Here is an 18,107-nt window from a genome sequence, read left to right on the forward strand (position 1 = left end):
GTTTTGTTCCTGGGGAGTACAAGTGACTCATGTGACACTTTCTCCCAGTCAGGTAGTTTTGAACTGGGGTCTTTTAATTTAACCATTTAATGAGCTTTTATACGAGGAACACTCATCTGTCTCCTTCCATTTTCCAAAAGCATCCATTAATATTTAACACACTATTTCTGGGCCTGGCTCTCCAGCTTTCTAAACTGCAGCCCAAGCGTGGATAATGCTCACCTTGGAACCCCTGGCAGGACACACAGCAAGCCCAAACCTGCTCCCTGTTTTCCCTCCACCCAGCCTCTGCGGAATTCCTCCAACAGAGAGGAAAAGCGTAAATCCAGGAGCTGTGACTCAGCACGGGGACTCTGAAAACAACTCTTTCCAAGGGGTGGTGGAGTCAGCTTCCAGTTTTTTCCCAAGATCTTGGAGACTGTGGCTGTTTGTGCATTTTCCCTGGGTATTTATAAAGCAGGGCACTGTCTAGACTTGCTTTTGGTTGTAGTTCCGGGAGGAAGGTTTTACTTTCTGGCAGGAGTGTAAAAGCTCCTAGTTTTTGGTTCAGCACCTTCCTCTCCCACTCCAGCCTGTGGGCACTGAGGGTCTCCAGGGTCTCTCTGTGGATCACCTATGGACACACAAGGGTGTGTGTTTGGGGGGGCACGGGGTGCCTGCCCATGCTCTCTCTAGGTTCTCTGTGAATCTCCCATCAGGAGTTTGTCAATATTGGCACTTTGCTCCGTGGTGCCAGTTTATGTTTCCGAGCTCCAAAGGCTCCATTTCAGCCCCTTGGGGTCCAACAGTAAATCCAGAGGGGACTCAAACAAAGGTGGTCAGTGTCCACCAAAGCTGGGCCAAGGGTGGCTGTAGGTCTGAGGTGCCTCAGTCCAAAAGAGCTGCTGCCACTTCTCCCACGGAGGTTGAGGAACACTTGGTTCCTCTCTGCCCAGACCTGTTGGGCTGGGCTATATTTATACAGGTGCTTGTCTTTGGAGAATCTCCACAATGTGAAAAATCCGATGTGCAGAGCAGGGAGCGTTCCTGCCAGACCCCTGGCAGGTCATACCTGGTGACTGTCACTGCTGTAACGTGGGACGTGCCACGCACACCCTGCAGCTCCACACGCTCCACAAGCAACTAAAAGCAGGAGCAGGGTGGTTCCATCGTTAGGAGGCTGGACCAGGGACCCATGTGAAGTTCTCAGGTCAATCACAGACCCCCAGGGTCCATCTCACAAGGACTTTTAGAGATCTAAACTAGTTTGTGTGAATTTAGGACTCTTGGTATGACATGAGCAGCCCTGAGCACACAGGGCTGTTTTGTTAGTGGACTGTGGCCTTCCCAACCTGCCAGATCCTTCCATACCATCCCAGCGAGCAGGACAGATTGTGGGAGGCAGTGGGATACTCCCAGGGCTGGGGGGGCTGTCTGGAGCAGGGACAGTGCAGGACACATGGACCAGGGTATCAGGGTGCCAGTGCTCCCTCTGCTCTCCTGTGAGTCTCAGCAGCCTGAACTTCGCAGCACAGCCCATCAAACAGCTTACTCCAGCACAACATTCCCAGATGGAAACACCCAGCAGCCCTAACAGACAGCACTTTGTTGGCCTGGGAAGTGTAAAAGATAACATCGTGTGGTGCCCAGCTCATGTTGCTCCCTGAGCTTTATGTTACTCCCCAGGCTGTTGCCAGTCCAGCATTCCTGCCTGGCCCATCCCTCGGGGTCGGGACACACTCACGGAGAGCAGCACCCGCCTCCTATCGGACCCCTCACCCCGGGAGGACGTTTTCATCACGTGTATCTCACCTCTGCCCAAGCCCCAGAATCTCTGGGTGCAGAGACTCCCTTCCCCGTGGCTGACATGGGAATTCGGAAGTCCTGTCACCCCAGGCAGATTTCCATGGGATGACTGATGGAAACACAGACAAGGTCTGTTAGAACTGGGTTACAGCATGCTTGGAAAAACTTGCTATTCCTCCTAGGTCACTTAGCTTAAGGGTTTGGGGGTTTCACCATATTTTAATTCTGTTCCAGCAAAAGCTGTAGTGTTTTGAGCAGCACTTCCCCTGCTGCTACAATCACTTCCTAATATTCTCTGATACCAACAAACCCAATCTCAGTCTTGAAGGTCTTAGACCCATCAAGAAAAGCACTCACAGACACCAGATGCTGCTGTTATTAGCAGTGATGATAATAATAATAGCCCTAAAAAACCCACTAGTATTTCACATTTTCAAGTTGTCCGGTTTTTACCCAAATCCAGAATTTTTCATGTTCTTTCCATGTCCTATAAGAACAGAAATGTCTGACCACAGCAGATAAGAGACAACTATACCTAATAAAGTACAACAATAGCAGAAATCAGCCCAAAGAGGAGAAAGAGATATTAGTCTTTCCCCTCCCAAAGAGCTTCCCCACCCTTGGAGAAGAGGGATCAATGTCACAGTTCCCTCTTCAAAGAGACTCAGGGAAAGTCCAAACAATGCATGGCCAGCATCCATTTGCTATAAAAGCACAGAAGTGCAGCACAGACAATGCCAGGCTCCCGTCACGGCTCCGCGTGTCTTCGGGAGGATATTTGACCTCCAAGGATAAGAGTGGCCGGAAAGTCAGGGAGTGAGGTTTCCTGTGCTTTAAAGTACAAGATGACTTCACTCACCTCCATGTCCTTCAGCACTGAGTTGTGCTGGCCTCCCTAATTCCCTCTGGGATTGCCTGTCCCGGGACAGATCACAGTGCCAGGCTTTAGCCGTGCAGTTGTACTTCCCTGTAGTCGCTCCAGTAGAAGCGACCAGAATGTGAGCCCACCTGAGCTCCTGGAGTCCCTATCCCATTCCACACTGTGCAACAGTGAGCTGCCTTGCCAGGTGACACACACAAACACTGCCCTGCACCAGCAGAAGGGCAGGTGATGGTCCCAAAACTGGATTTGCTGAGTCTGAGTCAAAGATGACGCCGGCACAGCCGCACATTGCACGGCAAAATCTGCCTCTCTCTTCCCGCCCTGCCGTCACCCCGCTGGGGGAGGAGGGAGCAGCCACACCTGCTGGGAGATAAGAGGGAGATCGGAACACTCTAATCAGGGCAGGGAGAAGACAACATCTGGAAGAGGCTGCAGCCTGTGGGAGCTCTTGGGGATGCTCCCATGGGGAGAGGGAACCTGGGGAACGCCAGCCACTACCCCACAGCTTCATCTCTCCCATCTTTGGCTCTGCCCGCACTGAAGGGGAAGTGCTCTCAGCCCCTCCCTCACCTTCCTCAAGCCCAGTTGTCTCTTGATTTAGCAAACTCATTATAAAGTCTCCAAGCCCTTAGAAACGTGCCCTTCCCCCTCCCAGTCTTCCAGCTCGAAGTCAATTAATATCAGGTAATTTACGCTGAATTAAAAGCTCTGGCACGAGGCTCTGGCCTGGTTTAACTTGGCCAGCACACACCACACCCTCCGTAAGTCCCACAGCCTGGGCACAGCCCTGGCCCTGAGCACAGCAGGCAGAGCCGGGCAAAGGGCAAGGCAGCAAAACAGCAGGAAAAACCAGAGAAAAGGGAGCCCAGCACGATAAGGACGTGCTGGCTGGGCAGCCATTTACACTGCTTCTAGTTCCATGGCCTCTTCGGGACACAGGCACCCTGGAAGGGAGGACAACCTTCCAGGCTAGCTTATCCTGCCTTCATCAGGGGAGCCCAGCTTATCCCATCAGTACTTTATTGACCACCATGAGATGAAGAATTGCCTCATTTTAGGGCTGGTCCTGCTTCACCCACAAAGCTGAGCAGGACCCTCTGCCACTGCCAGATGGGCCTCTCCAAGAGCAGATCCCAGTTTTTCTTTTGAACAGAGCTTGGGAAGGAGAAGCAAAAACCAGGGTGACCATGGCTGCATCCCTGGTTCCTCCTGTTGCTTCCTAGCTGGGGCCTGGGACCTGCTGTGAGCTCCATGGGCCACAGTCGGTGCCACATTCCTGCTGGAGTAACCTGGATTTCAGTCCATTATGGACACAGCCCTGGGGCAGTAAGTGAAAGGGAGCCAGAAATATGACATTAACATGCAGAAACATTCCCATCTATCATCAGCTGTTGGACTCAAGTGATTGGGTGGTGCAGAGGAAACAGAGCAGAGTGGGGTTTTTAAGAGCACAAGTTCCCTTTTCCAGGTACCTTATGCTAATGCACACGGAGATCTGGGAGATAGGAACAGTTTGAGGACTGTAAAAGGAAACCAGTAGACAGCTATTAAGGGAGGAAAAATTCACAGGTACCCAAGCTTGGGCACAGGGATGGGTTTTATTACACTCAGAGGGGTTGGCAGAACACCAAGTTTCTATTCTAAGGTGAATAAGAATTTAGACCTGTATATAAGTGTGTGTAGGGACTTCAGCATTGACCACAAGAGAGATGAAAAAGGAAGAATATACTTGCTCCAAAATGCACGTGAGAGTCATTTCTAGCAGTGCCTCAGTGCTTAGGAGGGTTACTGGGACAGTAAAGAGGCTGCGAGTTGTGAGGCCGAGCCCAAAATGTGCCAGGGTTCTCCGTACACTCTGTGTGCAGCTTCACCTGCAGAGCTACATCTCCATAAACACATCCCTCTGGCAGGGCTGATAAGATCAGTGAGAAAACTGTCTCTGCCCTCACCTCAGGGTGAAACACATGGAGCAAAATACCACAAATGAGTGTTTCCAACACACGGAATAAAAACGGATACGTAAGGAATCTAGGGCAGGTCTGCTGATGATACAACAAGCCCTGCAGCAGAGGGGAAATCCCAGGTGGCAGGGATGACTCCAAAGTATTCCCTGGGGATTACACACACTTTAGCCTAAATCCAGTGAAGACCAAGCCTTGAGAGGAAGCTCCACTGCCTGCCCATAGCTGTCAGGGCAGCCCCTAGCACATGCCAAGCACACTCAGAGGTCCCCTCACAGGAAATCCCGTTGAGGACATTGAGCAACTTCTTCCTTCAAGCCAACAACGAGTATTTTAAAGAAACCTTTGATTTCTGACAAACTTATCAGGAGGTGAGCAGGGTCCAACCCAGGCACAGAGGTGCCCCTGAGCTTTCCTGAAGTGAACTAAGAAACCTTTCAGACTTTGCCTTGGCTTCCCTTCAGCTCACACACTGGAGCAGAGGTGAAGATCTTGGATGCCAATACAAAGTATTTCCTGAGATTTTTTATATCTTGTTTTCCCCTTCCCCCCCCCCGCCCCTTGCAGTTCTGCTGTCAGAGCAGTGCCTGGATCTCTCTCACATCTTCTCCCACATTATTTATGATTCTCATCTGAAAGAGGAGGAAAAAAATCTGAACTGAGCCTGTCCGCCCCTCACCAAGCACTCAGCCACCTCAACCCAATTTCCTCCATCCTTGTGCTGCCAGTGGAGCAGCATTCAGTTATTCCACTTTTCTTTATGTGGGTAATCCCCTCATAAAGATACTTGAACAGCTGGTGTAGAGCTTAAAATTACCACATAACAAAAGCGAAGCGAATGGCACTCTAGGCATGACAAATGACTCAGGACACACAGCCACGAGCACACGGGCACAGGGACACGCTGGGAAGGCAAAGGTCACCTCAGTCCCTGTTAAACCTCAGGCAGGGCAGCACTGCTGGGGAAAGACGTGCTGGAATGCCACCGATTTGGGGTGTGCCTGGAAGGGATGGGCAAGAGCGAGAAGAGGAAATAGGTTTTGAGAAAGCATCCTGAGATATGTCACCTCCAGCCCAGGTCACAGCAAGGAGAGGTGTCTGGGAGCAGGAGGGAACCCCCCTGTGCTCACCTGACTGCTCCATCTGCTCAGAGACCCCAGCTCAGAGCAGGAAGGGCAGGATGCACAGGGATAAATCACCTGACAGCCTGTTTTATAACCACTGACACTGTCTCTTCTGCTTCTGCTGCAGTTGCCTGGCCTGTGAAGCAACATGAGTCACAAGGGATCCCTCAGCAGCAACCCCAGCTCATCCAAGTAAGGATCTCCATGGTGGGCTTCCTCCACCACTCCTTCCTACCATCAGGGGATGCTCCAAGTGCTCGCGCTTGTCCCCAAAATCCCTGGTGTTTGTTTCACCCTTCCTGGGCACCTCAGACCCTGGCCCTGCCTCACACATCACCTGCTCTGTGTGCTGTGGTTTGATAAGGCCACATCAGGTGGAGAGAGGAGAGGGACACCAGAAGCCTCTCCACCTTCAGCCTTGGGGCTACAGCAGCCCAGGGCAGCTTCCCAGTGGAGCCACAGCCACCAGGTCTCTCCCTCCTTCCTGCACAGTGTAAGAGCACCATGAATTGCTGTCTGCCCTCAAGGGGACATGGTGACAGAGGAGAAGGTGCCCCTGTGCACCCACAGGCTACTGCTCCGTGCCAGACAGCCTGTCCACAGCACCTCAGATCCTGCTTGGATCCTCCTCTGCCAGAGGAAACGCTGTTATTTCCTGGCTGCTCAGTCCTACCCATGACCCAGGCACGGGGATGGCCCTACATGGTGGTGCTTAGGGACCTGACACCCCAAAATCCAGCTGTTTGCACAGAGTTCTGTCCTCCCACATTTTTACATGGGATATGTTCTATACCTGAGCACCTGCCTTCAAAGGGGTACATCTCCAACAGGTCCATTCAGAAGGGATCATGATCTTGGCTCTTACACTGCCTCAGGTTCAGGGGTACTCAGGCATAACACAGAGGGATCTCCATTTACCTGGGCTGTTCCCTGGAACAACTTCCCTTATGGCACACTGGGAGCTGGGGTCCTTAAAGCAGCCCCTCTGGAAGCACTGTCCTTCCCAGGACACTGTGTGCAGGTAACTCTAGTGGGACAGGCCTGGCTGGGCTGCTCCATCTCCTGTTTCCAGTGCAGGGCTCAGTGACATGTCCCCGTGGTGTGGATAACAGGTAGGGTTGCACAAGGAGAGCCGGCACAGTCCACGAGGAAATGCTCTCCCTGGTAATTCGGAGATGTACCACATCCAATGGATGTGATGGGGAGGAAAGGAAGGGCTGGTCCCTCTGGGACAGCTGCAGAGCTGCTGTGTGAAAGCTGATGTTAAAAAGATTTGGGAGCTGATGGTTGATTTGTACCCTCCTCCTTTTCCAGTGGCAGCATGGGCAAAGCTGACGGAGCCTCCAAGCTGAGCGCGAAGGACCTGTACGGTGAGTTGTGTCCACAAACACATCCCAAGTTTCCTATAGCAAAGGCACCTCTGGAGAGCTGGACGGGCTGTTGGGGAGTTCTAGGCTGGAACTCGACCAAAGCCACATGAATCCAGAGCTCCATACATGACAGGCTGGCCTGACCTGGCGGCAAAAACACATCTTATGTCTGTGCCAACACCTCCCGCACTGGGGACAGCTGAGATTTTGTGGGAACAGAACACTGCTTCCCCCATCCAGATCCTCCCCAGGTCTGTTAGCAAGATCCCCTGATAAAGGACCTCACAAAAGAAAGACTGTCCTCAGCAGGTTAATGATTATCCTCTTCTAACTACTCAGTGAACCATGAAAACTCCGGTGCCCTTTGGCTCTTTGGAAGTGCAGGGAATGGGTAGGATGGGTGTTTGTGCACAGCCCAAGAGGCAGCTTGTTCACAAACCACCACAGAGAACATTTACGTACCAAAAACAGTTAGTCTTGGTCTGAGCAGCTCTTTCAATGTTCCCCAGGGGAAGATTTGGCCTGTGGGGTGGGCTGAACAAGCAGAAAGTCTTGTGAGAAATCACCTCCTTCAGTTATTCCCTGGGAAGACAGGAGTTGTCTGGGGGAACGCTCGCAGCTCTTGGGGAGTCTGAGCCTGCAAACTCTTCCTCTCGAGAGCTGGGATTTACACGGTTGATGTTTCATTGGGAATGAACAGGATGTGTGTGTTTCTCCTTGGAGATCTATTTGATTAGAAATCACCCTCAGCAGCTATGAGCTGCCAAGGTGGTTTGTTTGTCCCTGAGAAGTGACTTTGGTTGCCATAGGGTTTTGGCTGAAGGTTTATCCAAGTGGAGTAGCCTGGAGCAGTGTCCCACAAGTGACTTATCTCACTGGGGAGAAGTGGGATGGCAGGGGCTGCACTTAGTGTTAAACAAAGCCATTGGTAACTAACTTCAATTAGCTGCCAATGAATGAAACATAGGGATACGGGTAGAGCAGAAATTTGGGCTGCCCTGGATGCTGCAGGATGGGCAGGTGCCAAGTGGGGGAGATGGAAGGACACATGATAAAGAAGCAAGATGATGAGGTGTGGAAATTTTGAGTGCACACAGGACTGCCAGTTCAGACAAACTCCTCCTGCCTCCAAGGGCATCATTCCTTCGGCTGTGCACTGAAACTCCGGCACATCCCCCCAGGGGCAGGCCTGTGGTTTCCATGTAAACAGGAGTACAGAGGGGTGTAAAAACGAAGCCAGGAGCTGACAGTGGTGGTGGAGCCATGCAGGTGTGTGGGTTGGCACCCATGGGGGCAGGGGCCCAGGGCTCTGAGCTGACAGGGTTCCAGGGCAGGATCTAACGCTGAGCCCAAGGCTGATGGTGCCATGGCACAGGGAGCAGGGAGCACCCCAGGATGGCTCTGCCACAAAAACCGGCCAGGGGAAAGGCTGACAGACTGCCTTTAGAACAAACACAGCTCTCAAATAAGCACTTTTCAACACAGAATTCCATCTTTTACATTTTTTCGCATGAACACACCCCAAAAGCAAATTTCACCAGGGTTGGGACCTCTCTGACCAAATTCCAGCAAACTTTAAATGAGGACTGTACGTCCCTGGGCCAAATCCTCAAGAGGAGTAAAGCAGCTGCCTATTATTTCCCTGCCTCTGCTGGAGCACAGAACAAGCCCTGCAGGCATTCCCTGCACAGATCTGAGGCTGTTGGCCGGCTCAGCTCCTGCACGAGCATATCCAGAGGGATTTTGCTTGGCAGCACTGGAAGCCCACCCCTTAGTTCAGGAAAGGGCACTCAGCACGTGCAAAACAATATTTAAATGTCTTGGTCCCCTTCCCACTCGGATCCTCCCTCCCCCAGCATTAATTTCTGCTGTGAGCTGGCACATTTGGGGGTAGAGGGCAGGCAAGAACTAAAATTCCAGGGAGAATTATGTTTTATAATGAAACAAATCACACCAAGCCGAGCTGGCCTTCATTATGTGATTATGATGCTGCTTAGGGACGTTTGGAGCTGACAAGACTTTCCATATTCCCATTTTTCTCCAGTGCAATCAGGCTGGACCCTCAGTCTGTACACTGCCAGACCTCCAAGAAATGAGTGCAGTGACTCCCAGATTCCCAGCACACAGGCATCCACTGCATTCAAAACTTGCTGGGTAATGACCACAGATGCTCCAATGCACACAGGGGTCTAAATATTATTTCTTGGTGAACAAGGCCTTGGGTTTAGCTTTCCAAAGATGTTTTTTCTACAACGCTGCTGGCCTAACGTGACAGGGGTGCCAAATGCAGGTACACAGTGTTACCTGAGGGCCAAGGTGTCCCCGGGATCAACAGGGGCTTATTGGGAATATTAAACCCACCTCAGGTGAGACCCTGGAGAGGGATATTTAAAATCAGGGTGGTGAGGCTGGAGCAGAGCAGCAGCTCAAGGCTGTGCACAGAAAGGCAACTGGGTGATGAAGGTGGGGGGTTGCCCTGGGGGCTCCAGGACATAGTGTGAAGGTCCTCACAGGACACAGGCTCATGGCCCTGGTGTCACCCTTGGCCTGCTGAAATTGCCTTGGTCACTAAGTACATTGCCCACCACCACGTCTTCTTCACTGTGGTGAGCACAGAGGGATAGGGAGAGAAAACCAAAGGGAATTCTGCAAAGAAATTGGCTTAAATGCCCGAGATACCCTCCCCTGGCTCTATCCCTACCAGAGCTGGATACACTTTCTAACTGGTCAGCCACCCTCAGTGGTGTTTCCTGGCTCTCAGAGGAGCAGGACACTCATCCTTTCCTCCCCCCTTAGCAAAACAGCATCCCATTTGTTCAGCTCCACATTCTGGAAAGGTCTGTGGCTGCAGGAGCTGAGCCCCAGCTCAGCTGGCAGCAGGGGAATGGCTGGCACCTATCAAGTTGCCACCTTCCTCCCTGCACAGCCAGCGGCTGAATAAATGTTAATGCACCCCATAAATAATTTAGGCGGCTTCTCGGCTTACGGGCTCTGCTCAGCCTGGATGAAAGCCTGGGGGGGAAACCAGCATGGCTGGGGCAGAGCCCACAGGAGGGGATGGCAGGAAGTGCTTCTGCCCAGTGCTCCCCACAGCAGCAAAGCCACTGCCACCCCTTAGAGAGGGGTCTCAGGTGAGCTCCTGCAGGTGTGCCCTCAACTGCTCCCACAGCTGCTCAGACAGTGCTGGCTGCCCAGAAGGATCAGGCAGCACAGCCAGGAGAAGCTACTGAGCCCAGGGCAGTTTGATGTGACAGTGATTTCTCGGGGGGCTGTGGGAAGCAGCAGTTTTTCTGTTTGGTTCCATCTGTCCCTGCAGTGCTCAGCTGCACCTCAGGAAAACCTGTGAGATCAGGCCCCTGCCTGCTCCATGCTCAATACACTCCTTTGTGGGACAGACCAGAACCCGACAGGGCACAGGGCTGGAAGAGGGACTGTGGAGGCTGAGTGAGGCTGCGGAGCGCGGCGCTGAGGTGCGGCCACTTGACACTGCACCCCCGTAACCCAAGCCAGGCCTCGGCGCCGTAACAGGACACGGGGCACCAGCACAAAGAGAGGAGCCACTTCCTGCCCAGCCTGGCCCTGGACAGGGATCATCTCCCTGGGGAGCCACAGGCAGAGAGGCTCCACAGGAGGCTGCTTGGCCCTGGCTAGGCAGAACACACCGACAGAGAAGGAGTAAATTATGTTCAGTGGTCACAAAATGACTCTTGGAAGTCTCCACAGACCCCCTTGTCTCCCAACAAGGCCTGCACCGGAATGGTGCCACTCAGCATCATGTCTTTAAAGCTTTCATCTCACTGGAGAGAAAGCCTGAGGTCCAGCAAAGATCCAGCCTTCTTGCCTAGGCCATTAATTCCTCATCTCCACTGCCAGCCCTGAATAAGTCCCTTGTCCTCCTGCACTGCTCCCTCAGGGCCACTTCAGCTCCTTTCTTCAGGTCCCTTTCCCACAAGAGATTCCAGGTTCAGATTACCCGGCTCCCCTCCGACGCTGCTGTGTGGGTGACCCCTTTATTCAAAGCCTTGGACATTTAATACTCCAACTGGAAACAGGGCTGGAAGAAAAATCAGAAGCCAACATTCCTGTTGGTCCCTGCAGGTCAAACCCCAGTGGTGGGTAAGACAGGGAACACATTGGCTCAGCTCAGCCCTGACTGGAGCTACTGGGAGGGGCAGGCACTGCTCTGGGTGCTGTTGGCTGGGAATTTGGGATGGCAGTTAGTGACAGGGATGCTGTGGGGAGGGATCTGCCACCTCTGACACTGCTCAGCATCTCCAGGGAACCTTTTTTCTTTGCCACTTCAAAACTGTTGAGCGCAAGTTTTCTCCTTGGATGGAGTAACTGCTCAGAGCTTGCTCAGAGCTTACTCAAAGGAACATTTTCCTAAATGGAAGTGGTATTTTGGATGTGCCCAATTACCTTGGGAAAAAAAGCTGTGGTACTTAATAACAATGAAAACAAACAAACAAACAAAACCAAAAAACTACCAACTTTTCATTATGAATTTTTTTGATCCCCAAGTAAAGCAAATTAATCTAGGTTCCCCCAATCTTACTTATTGTATTCTGACATTCAAAAAATGTCGTTACCAGCTACGGGAAGTTCAGAAAACACCACTTTGGGTTGTTTGATGAAAAATAATTTGGCAGATTTCTCCCAGCTCTGGTTGTAAAGGCAAGAAGGAACATCCCTCCCCACGAGCCTCCCCCGCCGCTCCTCAATCCCCCGCTGATCCTGCTCGAGCAGCACGGCCGTGCTGGACACAAACCCACACTGTTCCTCATGTGCTCAGTCCTTGCACAACCCGGGAGCTGGGTCAGGTTTTTGTTTGCTCTCCTGGAGTGGGTTGTGTCTTCAGCTAATAAACCAGGAATGTGAGCACTGGGCCTGAGCTGTGCAAATAGGAAGCGTGTGGAGTAGGAATTCAGCCCTGTGGCACCTGGCTCATGCTCCCTGCTGCCACAGCCCATTCACACCTCCAGGAGAGCCGGGTCATTCACTCCCAGAGCTTCCAGAGCTGTCCTCACACACCAGCCAGGAGTGACAGCTGCCCCAGGCAGAGATTCCCAGTGCCACAGCCACCAGTAGAGACCAGCTCCAGATGTAACAGCACACCCAGAGAGCTTGATGCTTCCTAAGCTGCAAAGATATTCCAAAATGGAGCTCTCCCCATGCTGGCCCTGGGGAACAGGGAAGCAGCAAGGCAGGACCTGCAAATGCTTCCCTGCCTGGAGCTCAGGCACAGCAGGTCTGTGCAGGACCCAAAACCAGATCCTTCACTAACCCTGTGCAACCTGGAGCATCCCATCCTCCTACCTGGTGAGGAAGCAGGAGCCTGGCAGATCCCAGAGCTGTGCTCTGTAGAGCTGTGCTCAGACCACCACATCTGGCCCTGGAGGCTGGCCCTGACCTGCTGGTTGGCACAGCCCATCTCATGCCATGCTGGCAGGTTACAATAAACAGCCTGTGCACAGCTGGATAACATAACAGAAAGAACTGGCAAGCTTTAGGAGGCACAGCCAGGACTTCCTTTAGGCTGCTCCAATGGATGTGGAGGCTGGGGAGGTCGGCAGTGTGATGCAGGGAATGGAGGAGAGGTCCTTGGTGTGGCACTGCCAAGGAAAACAAATCCAATACCTCTCTGATTCCTCACAGACTGCTCCAAACTTGTCCATCCCCCTGTTTTCTGCTGTGCCTTCTGCCCAGCAACGGCTGGAAACAAATATGGGGAGGGATAGGGAGGATCAGGGAGGATCCTGTGTGATAAAACTAATTAAGCAGAGAAGAATGTGCATGGAGGGGAGGAGAAGGCCCTGCAGCTCTGCTGTAGCTGCCTGTGTTTGTTAGAGACACCTGTTTACCCCACAGCTGACCCTGGCCCCGCACAGGGGAGTTTTTGTTTAGAGCAGGTCAGGATGGAAAGGGATGGAAGGAGATGCAACGTTGCACTGAGCTTTGGCATCCTGCCTGTAGCAGCCTGTAACCCCCAGCAGGTCAGTGCAGCCCCAGGACACTCCCTGGGTAAGCTGAGTCCAGAGGAGCCTTTTTCCCTCCTCCCCAGGCAGATGTTCCCCGCTGTGGATATTCCAGGTACACCACTGGGTGTCCAACTCCTACAACCTCCCCTTCTCCCACCCCTGGTCCCACTGGCACATTGTACTGGGGACACTGTGCCCTCTGGTTTGGAGAGAGACCAGCCTGCTCCTGCCCTCCTTGGCACTGCTCAGCATGCTCAGAGACCTCAACCAATTATCCCAGCTCCAAGCTGGTCCCATGGGCAGTTTATCCCACTAGTTGATCTCTTGTGCTCACTTGAAGGGAGTGTTCACAGCCACAGTCCCTGCAAAAAAGGTGTTGCACAGAAATGGGGAGGGACCTTGGCTCTAAAGACGTGGTTTGGCTTCCTGGACCAAGCCGATAACCCCGTGTGCACTTGCATCGATCCTGCCTCTCTTCCTTATTTATTCCTCTCTTTCATCCCTCCCGCTCCTTAACACAAAGCCAAACAGGGCACTCTCCTTTCCAGACAAGATTTTAGCCTCATCATCGGGATTTCAGCCCAGCACTGTTTTGAGCCCTCAGGTAAAATCCACCCTGTACCCCTGCAGTGGTCTGAGCTTTTCCCATTTCCTCACCAGTGCCAGTGGGAAACACCATTCCCACCGCCCTGTTTATCTGTAGGATACTGGTGATAGATAACATTCTTTGCCATTTTCCCCACACCTCTGGGTGTGAGGCAAGAGTAAAACCACCTGGTTAGGAGAGGACTGAAGTGAATTCCATTAAAGAACCATTTATAGGAGTTTTTCCTCCTCAAAGGACTGTCTTAGGGATCACTGGGCCAGATCCTGAGAGGCAAGAGATGAGACAATGAGGGTGTGCATGTCCAGTGTGTTATCCATGCTCAAGGCATTCAGAACTTTCTGGATCACCCATGCCATTTGTACAGTAAATGTCTGGGATCAGCACAACTGCTCCTCAGGCCACAGTAGATCACAGCACCTTCCAGGATCCCCAAGCAAGACACCAGAAGGACAGGACAAAGCCGTATTGTTTTCCCATCTCTTTGGCTCTCTTGGCAGACAGAAGGAAAAAGGCCAGTGGTGGTCGCTGTGGGCCAGCTCTATCACCTTGGGATGTTTGCTGGACTGGTGCCACAGCCCTGGAGCTCTCCTTGCCCTTTGCCTGTGTCCTACCCACAGTCCTGCACTGCCACAGCCTCTGAAGGTCACACAGGACATACACAGAGCTGCAGGTTGGGGCTGAGCTAATCTGGGGGAAGTGTTCCCTGTATTCCTGCAATGCTCATTTATCACATGGGGATTATGGAATTCTCTGCCTCCCGGGCAGGTGGAGGGTGGGATAACACCTGAGGTGCCCATTGCAGGAGCTGTAGAAATGCCAAGTGTCCCGGGTGAGGTGTTGGATGAACCAGGAGGAAGTTGGTTCCTGCTGCTGAGCCAGAGTCCCTCCATCCAGCATCCAGCAGATGAGGACAGGGCTGTGCAGAAGGGCAGCGGGGAAGCACATGGGACAGGTGACTCTCCTCCTGAAGCCTTTCTGGCTGGGGGAGTTCCCCTGTGCAAGGCAAAGGATCCCCCTTGATCCAAGAGTCAGTCACAGATCTCCCTGCAGGCATCACTCACAGGATTCCAGAATGGTTTGGGTTGGAAGGGACCTTCAAGCCCATCCAGTCCCACCCCCACCATGGGCAGGGACACCTTCCACTAGCCCGGGTTGCTCCAAGCCCCGTCCAACCTGGCCTTGGACACTTCCAGGGATGGGGCAGCTACAGCTTCCCTGGGTAACCTGTGCCAGGGCCTCACCCCCCTCACAGGGAAGAATTCCTTCCTAAAGTGTATCAGTATTAGCCCAGCCCAACCAGAGCCAGATTTAAGCAAAGACTAATAAAGATGCATCATGGAAAGCTCTGCAGCTTTGAGTAAATAAACCCCAACCCCCTCTTTTCCTTTAAAGCACCCACGCTCCCCGGATAGCTGTGGCCCAAGACTGACTCTGTTGTGATCTGCAGCCTGGATCTTTAATTCTTCCTGTGTTTCAATCAAAACTAAGCACTAGGAAAGGAGATTTCAGTGTTTTGGCACCCTGCTGTCCCCGGAAAGCCGGGCTGGTTCCAGACCTCGTGGTTTCATTTGCCAGGAGGAAACACAAAAATAAAAGTTTCCATGGGTGTGGGGGCCAGGTAGAAGCCAAGGAGACAGAAGGGATTTCAGGAGAAGGAACAAGCAGACTTCTTAAGGAAAGGGACAGGAAAGAGAATATGCAGTAACACCCCATTTCTTGCCCTGGGCAGATTCTGGGACGTCACTTGAATGACATGATGAGACAAAATAGAGGCACTTTGTTCTAGTTCTGCGACTCTCGGAGGTAATGCAGAAATTCCCCCAGGGAAAATCAACAGAGGGAGGGGAAACATCTGCATTTCTCCCTGTCCCTGGGCTTGCTACTGTCTGAAAAAGGCTGCAAAGGGCTAAAGGGGCCTTTGCTCTCTGCAGTCACCAAGGGCAGGTGATGGAAAGTTGGGCTATGCAGAGTTTTGAGGTTTTGGCCAGTCCCCAAAATTTCCAAGGGCTTCTCCAAATATTTTCTCAGAGATTCATGCTGAGATCTCCCTTGACCGGGACATGTGCAGCTTCTTTGAGTTTGGAGGAAGGGCCAAAGGCATTGGAGGGGATCCCAGAGAGTCCAAGGGCAACAAGCTGCAGCCCTGACCACTGCTGCAGCTCCAGGGGCTGTTTTCCTACCTGGAACACAGATCTGCACTAGCCTCTCTCTGGAAACCTCATCCCCCTGGTATTCCTTCCCTTCCTCACGGACCAGCAGCTCCCAGTGCAGCTCCAACCCTTCCTCTCAGGGCTGGAGACATTTGCCTGCCCTAATATAAACCCCCTTTGTTTCCAGACCACCCACTTCAGCCTTTTCCACTCCCTTTAAAAAAAGGGATGCCTTTTAAGGGATGCCTTAAACTCCAGATCTGCCTCCATCCCACACGGGTGCAGTGCTCTCATTTCCATCAGTGTCATCTATTTACACGAGAAATGCCTGGGCAGGAAATTGAGGTTACTGAGAGAAGAAAAGTGCCTCACATCAGCCCCGAATCCCTGCGGGATGCGCTGCCTGTGCCCTACCCCAGACCTTGCCCCACATTCCAAGTAGGACAGACTGCAATTAAAGCCCCCAGCAAACAGAAAATGCCACTGAGCCTTCCCTGCGAGCCCGAGGTGGGAAGTGGCTGTGCTGCAATGTTAATTCTTTTATTCAAGGTCACTCTGGAATGGCTGAGCAGGGAGCTGGGCTGGGTGTCCGAGGCCTTTCCCCCTGAACTGTCTTCACTCCACCTCTGAGTCGGTGCTGGTGGTGTAGGAGACCCTGGCTCAGAGACCTGCAGTCTCCAGTATCCCTCTGTCAGCTTTCCCACCAATGAACCAGCATTCCCACCAACAAACCACTTCTGCTCTGGAACAGCCACCACTCCAGGGCTATCAGGAATCAGCCACAGAGCAAAACACTGTTGTGTTTTCAGCCACAGAGACACGAGGTGTGAAGTACTCACATGTCCTGCCAAGCTCGTGGCACACACCAGCCTTAAAGTGCTAGAAAAGTGCTAAAAAGCTTTAGCAATCAGCTTGAATCCAGTGTCTGTCCACCCTGGGTAGAGCAGGCATCTCTTTCCAGCATGTGTGGGGTGTCTGTGGGTGCTCAGCACACTCCTGCAGCCATTGGCAGGATTGCCACCACTGCTCAGCCCTGTGGCTTCGGAAGAGGGCCAAGAGGGGCTCCGTGTAAAAGCTCTTTTCAGCCAGCCAAGGTGAGAGGGGAAATCCCCCAGGCAGATCCCATGGAAAGGCAGTGCCTGTTCCAGAGAGACACCTGCTGGCAATGCCTGTGGAGCCAGAGCTGATCCTTGCTCATCTCCCATGGAAGGCAAGGAGAAATGAAAGTGTAACAGATACAGGGGGAATGTGGAGGAAAGGCTCACAGTGCCAAGGTGAGACCCAAAGGGAAAACATGCTGCCCCTGCATGTGTCCCAGGCCCTGATCCCAACTCCGATTTTAGGACAGCCAAAGAAACGCCAAATTCCCACTAGATGTGAGCTAAATCAAAGAAAGCTGGAATGGGAGCATTCCAGGGGCTAGATGGGCTGGCTGGAAATCCCAGCCTGTTCTAGGCAGGACAAATCCAGGCACGAAGCTGTACGTCAAACACAGGGGCATTTGCAGGAATCCTGGCAGGCAGTGCCTGGAATACATGTTGACTCCTGTCAACTCACCTCTTCACCAAAAGCTCCTGGTTTTAATACATTTGGAAAGTGATGGAATGAGTTCCTATCAGGACAGACATTTTCTAGGAAGCAGCCTCTTTAATGTGAAATTTGTTAAATGAGGCCACGTGTTCTGTGCTCAGAGAAAAGGGGAGAACAAGAGAGAAGCCAAATCCCTGAGAAGGTATTAAGGAGAGCTTTGAGTGAACCACAGAGAAATTCAGATGAACATATACTTCTTTAAAACCCAAGGATGTCCTCTGCTGGCCAGGAGGATGTTTCCAGTTTGGATGCTCCCAGATCACTCTGGGCCTGGATAGTTCCTCCTCTACCATTCAAGCAATTTAAAGGAATTCCTGGCCAAAGGCCAATTAAACAGCGAGTAAGAGCTGGCAGGGTCAGTTCCAGGAGGATTATGTTCAATAGCCTCACGGAATACTAAGCAATTTTTCCCCTAATTGCTCTTTACTGCTGCTTTCCAGTAAGAAATGCAGGAAGTAATGAGGATTTGTTGCCTCATAAAAATACTTTACAAGAAACTGGGGTTCCTGGCTGATCCCAACTGCCCTTCCTACCTGTAGCAACAGCCCTTTACTGTGGCTTGCCAGGAAAAACGAGAAAGGAAACTGAAAGCATCCCAGAGCACAGAGGACGAGTCAGAGGGCTGTCACATCCAAACTGGTGGGTTGTGGTTGGATTTT

At 52.2% G+C, this 18,107-nt stretch overlaps 1 protein-coding gene across 1 annotated transcript in view; it reads left to right on the forward strand.

Moving 5' to 3' along the window:
• Nucleotides 1-18,107, forward strand: part of EPS8L2 (EPS8 like 2) — a 47,280-nt gene that overhangs the window by 11,130 nt on the left and 18,043 nt on the right. The window contains exons 2-3 of the mRNA XM_051776977.1: nt 5,881-5,945; nt 7,068-7,123. Of these exons, the coding sequence (XP_051632937.1) occupies nt 5,902-5,945; nt 7,068-7,123 (100 nt within the window). The 5' untranslated portion in view covers nt 5,881-5,901. The remainder of the gene's footprint in view (nt 1-5,880; nt 5,946-7,067; nt 7,124-18,107) is intronic.

The sequence above is a fragment of the Manacus candei genome, unplaced genomic scaffold, assembly GCF_025592945.1.
Source record: "Manacus candei isolate 608988 ecotype Guabito, Panama unplaced genomic scaffold, ASM2559294v1 h1tg000009l, whole genome shotgun sequence".
In the NCBI taxonomy this organism is placed as follows: Eukaryota; Metazoa; Chordata; class Aves; order Passeriformes; family Pipridae; genus Manacus; species Manacus candei.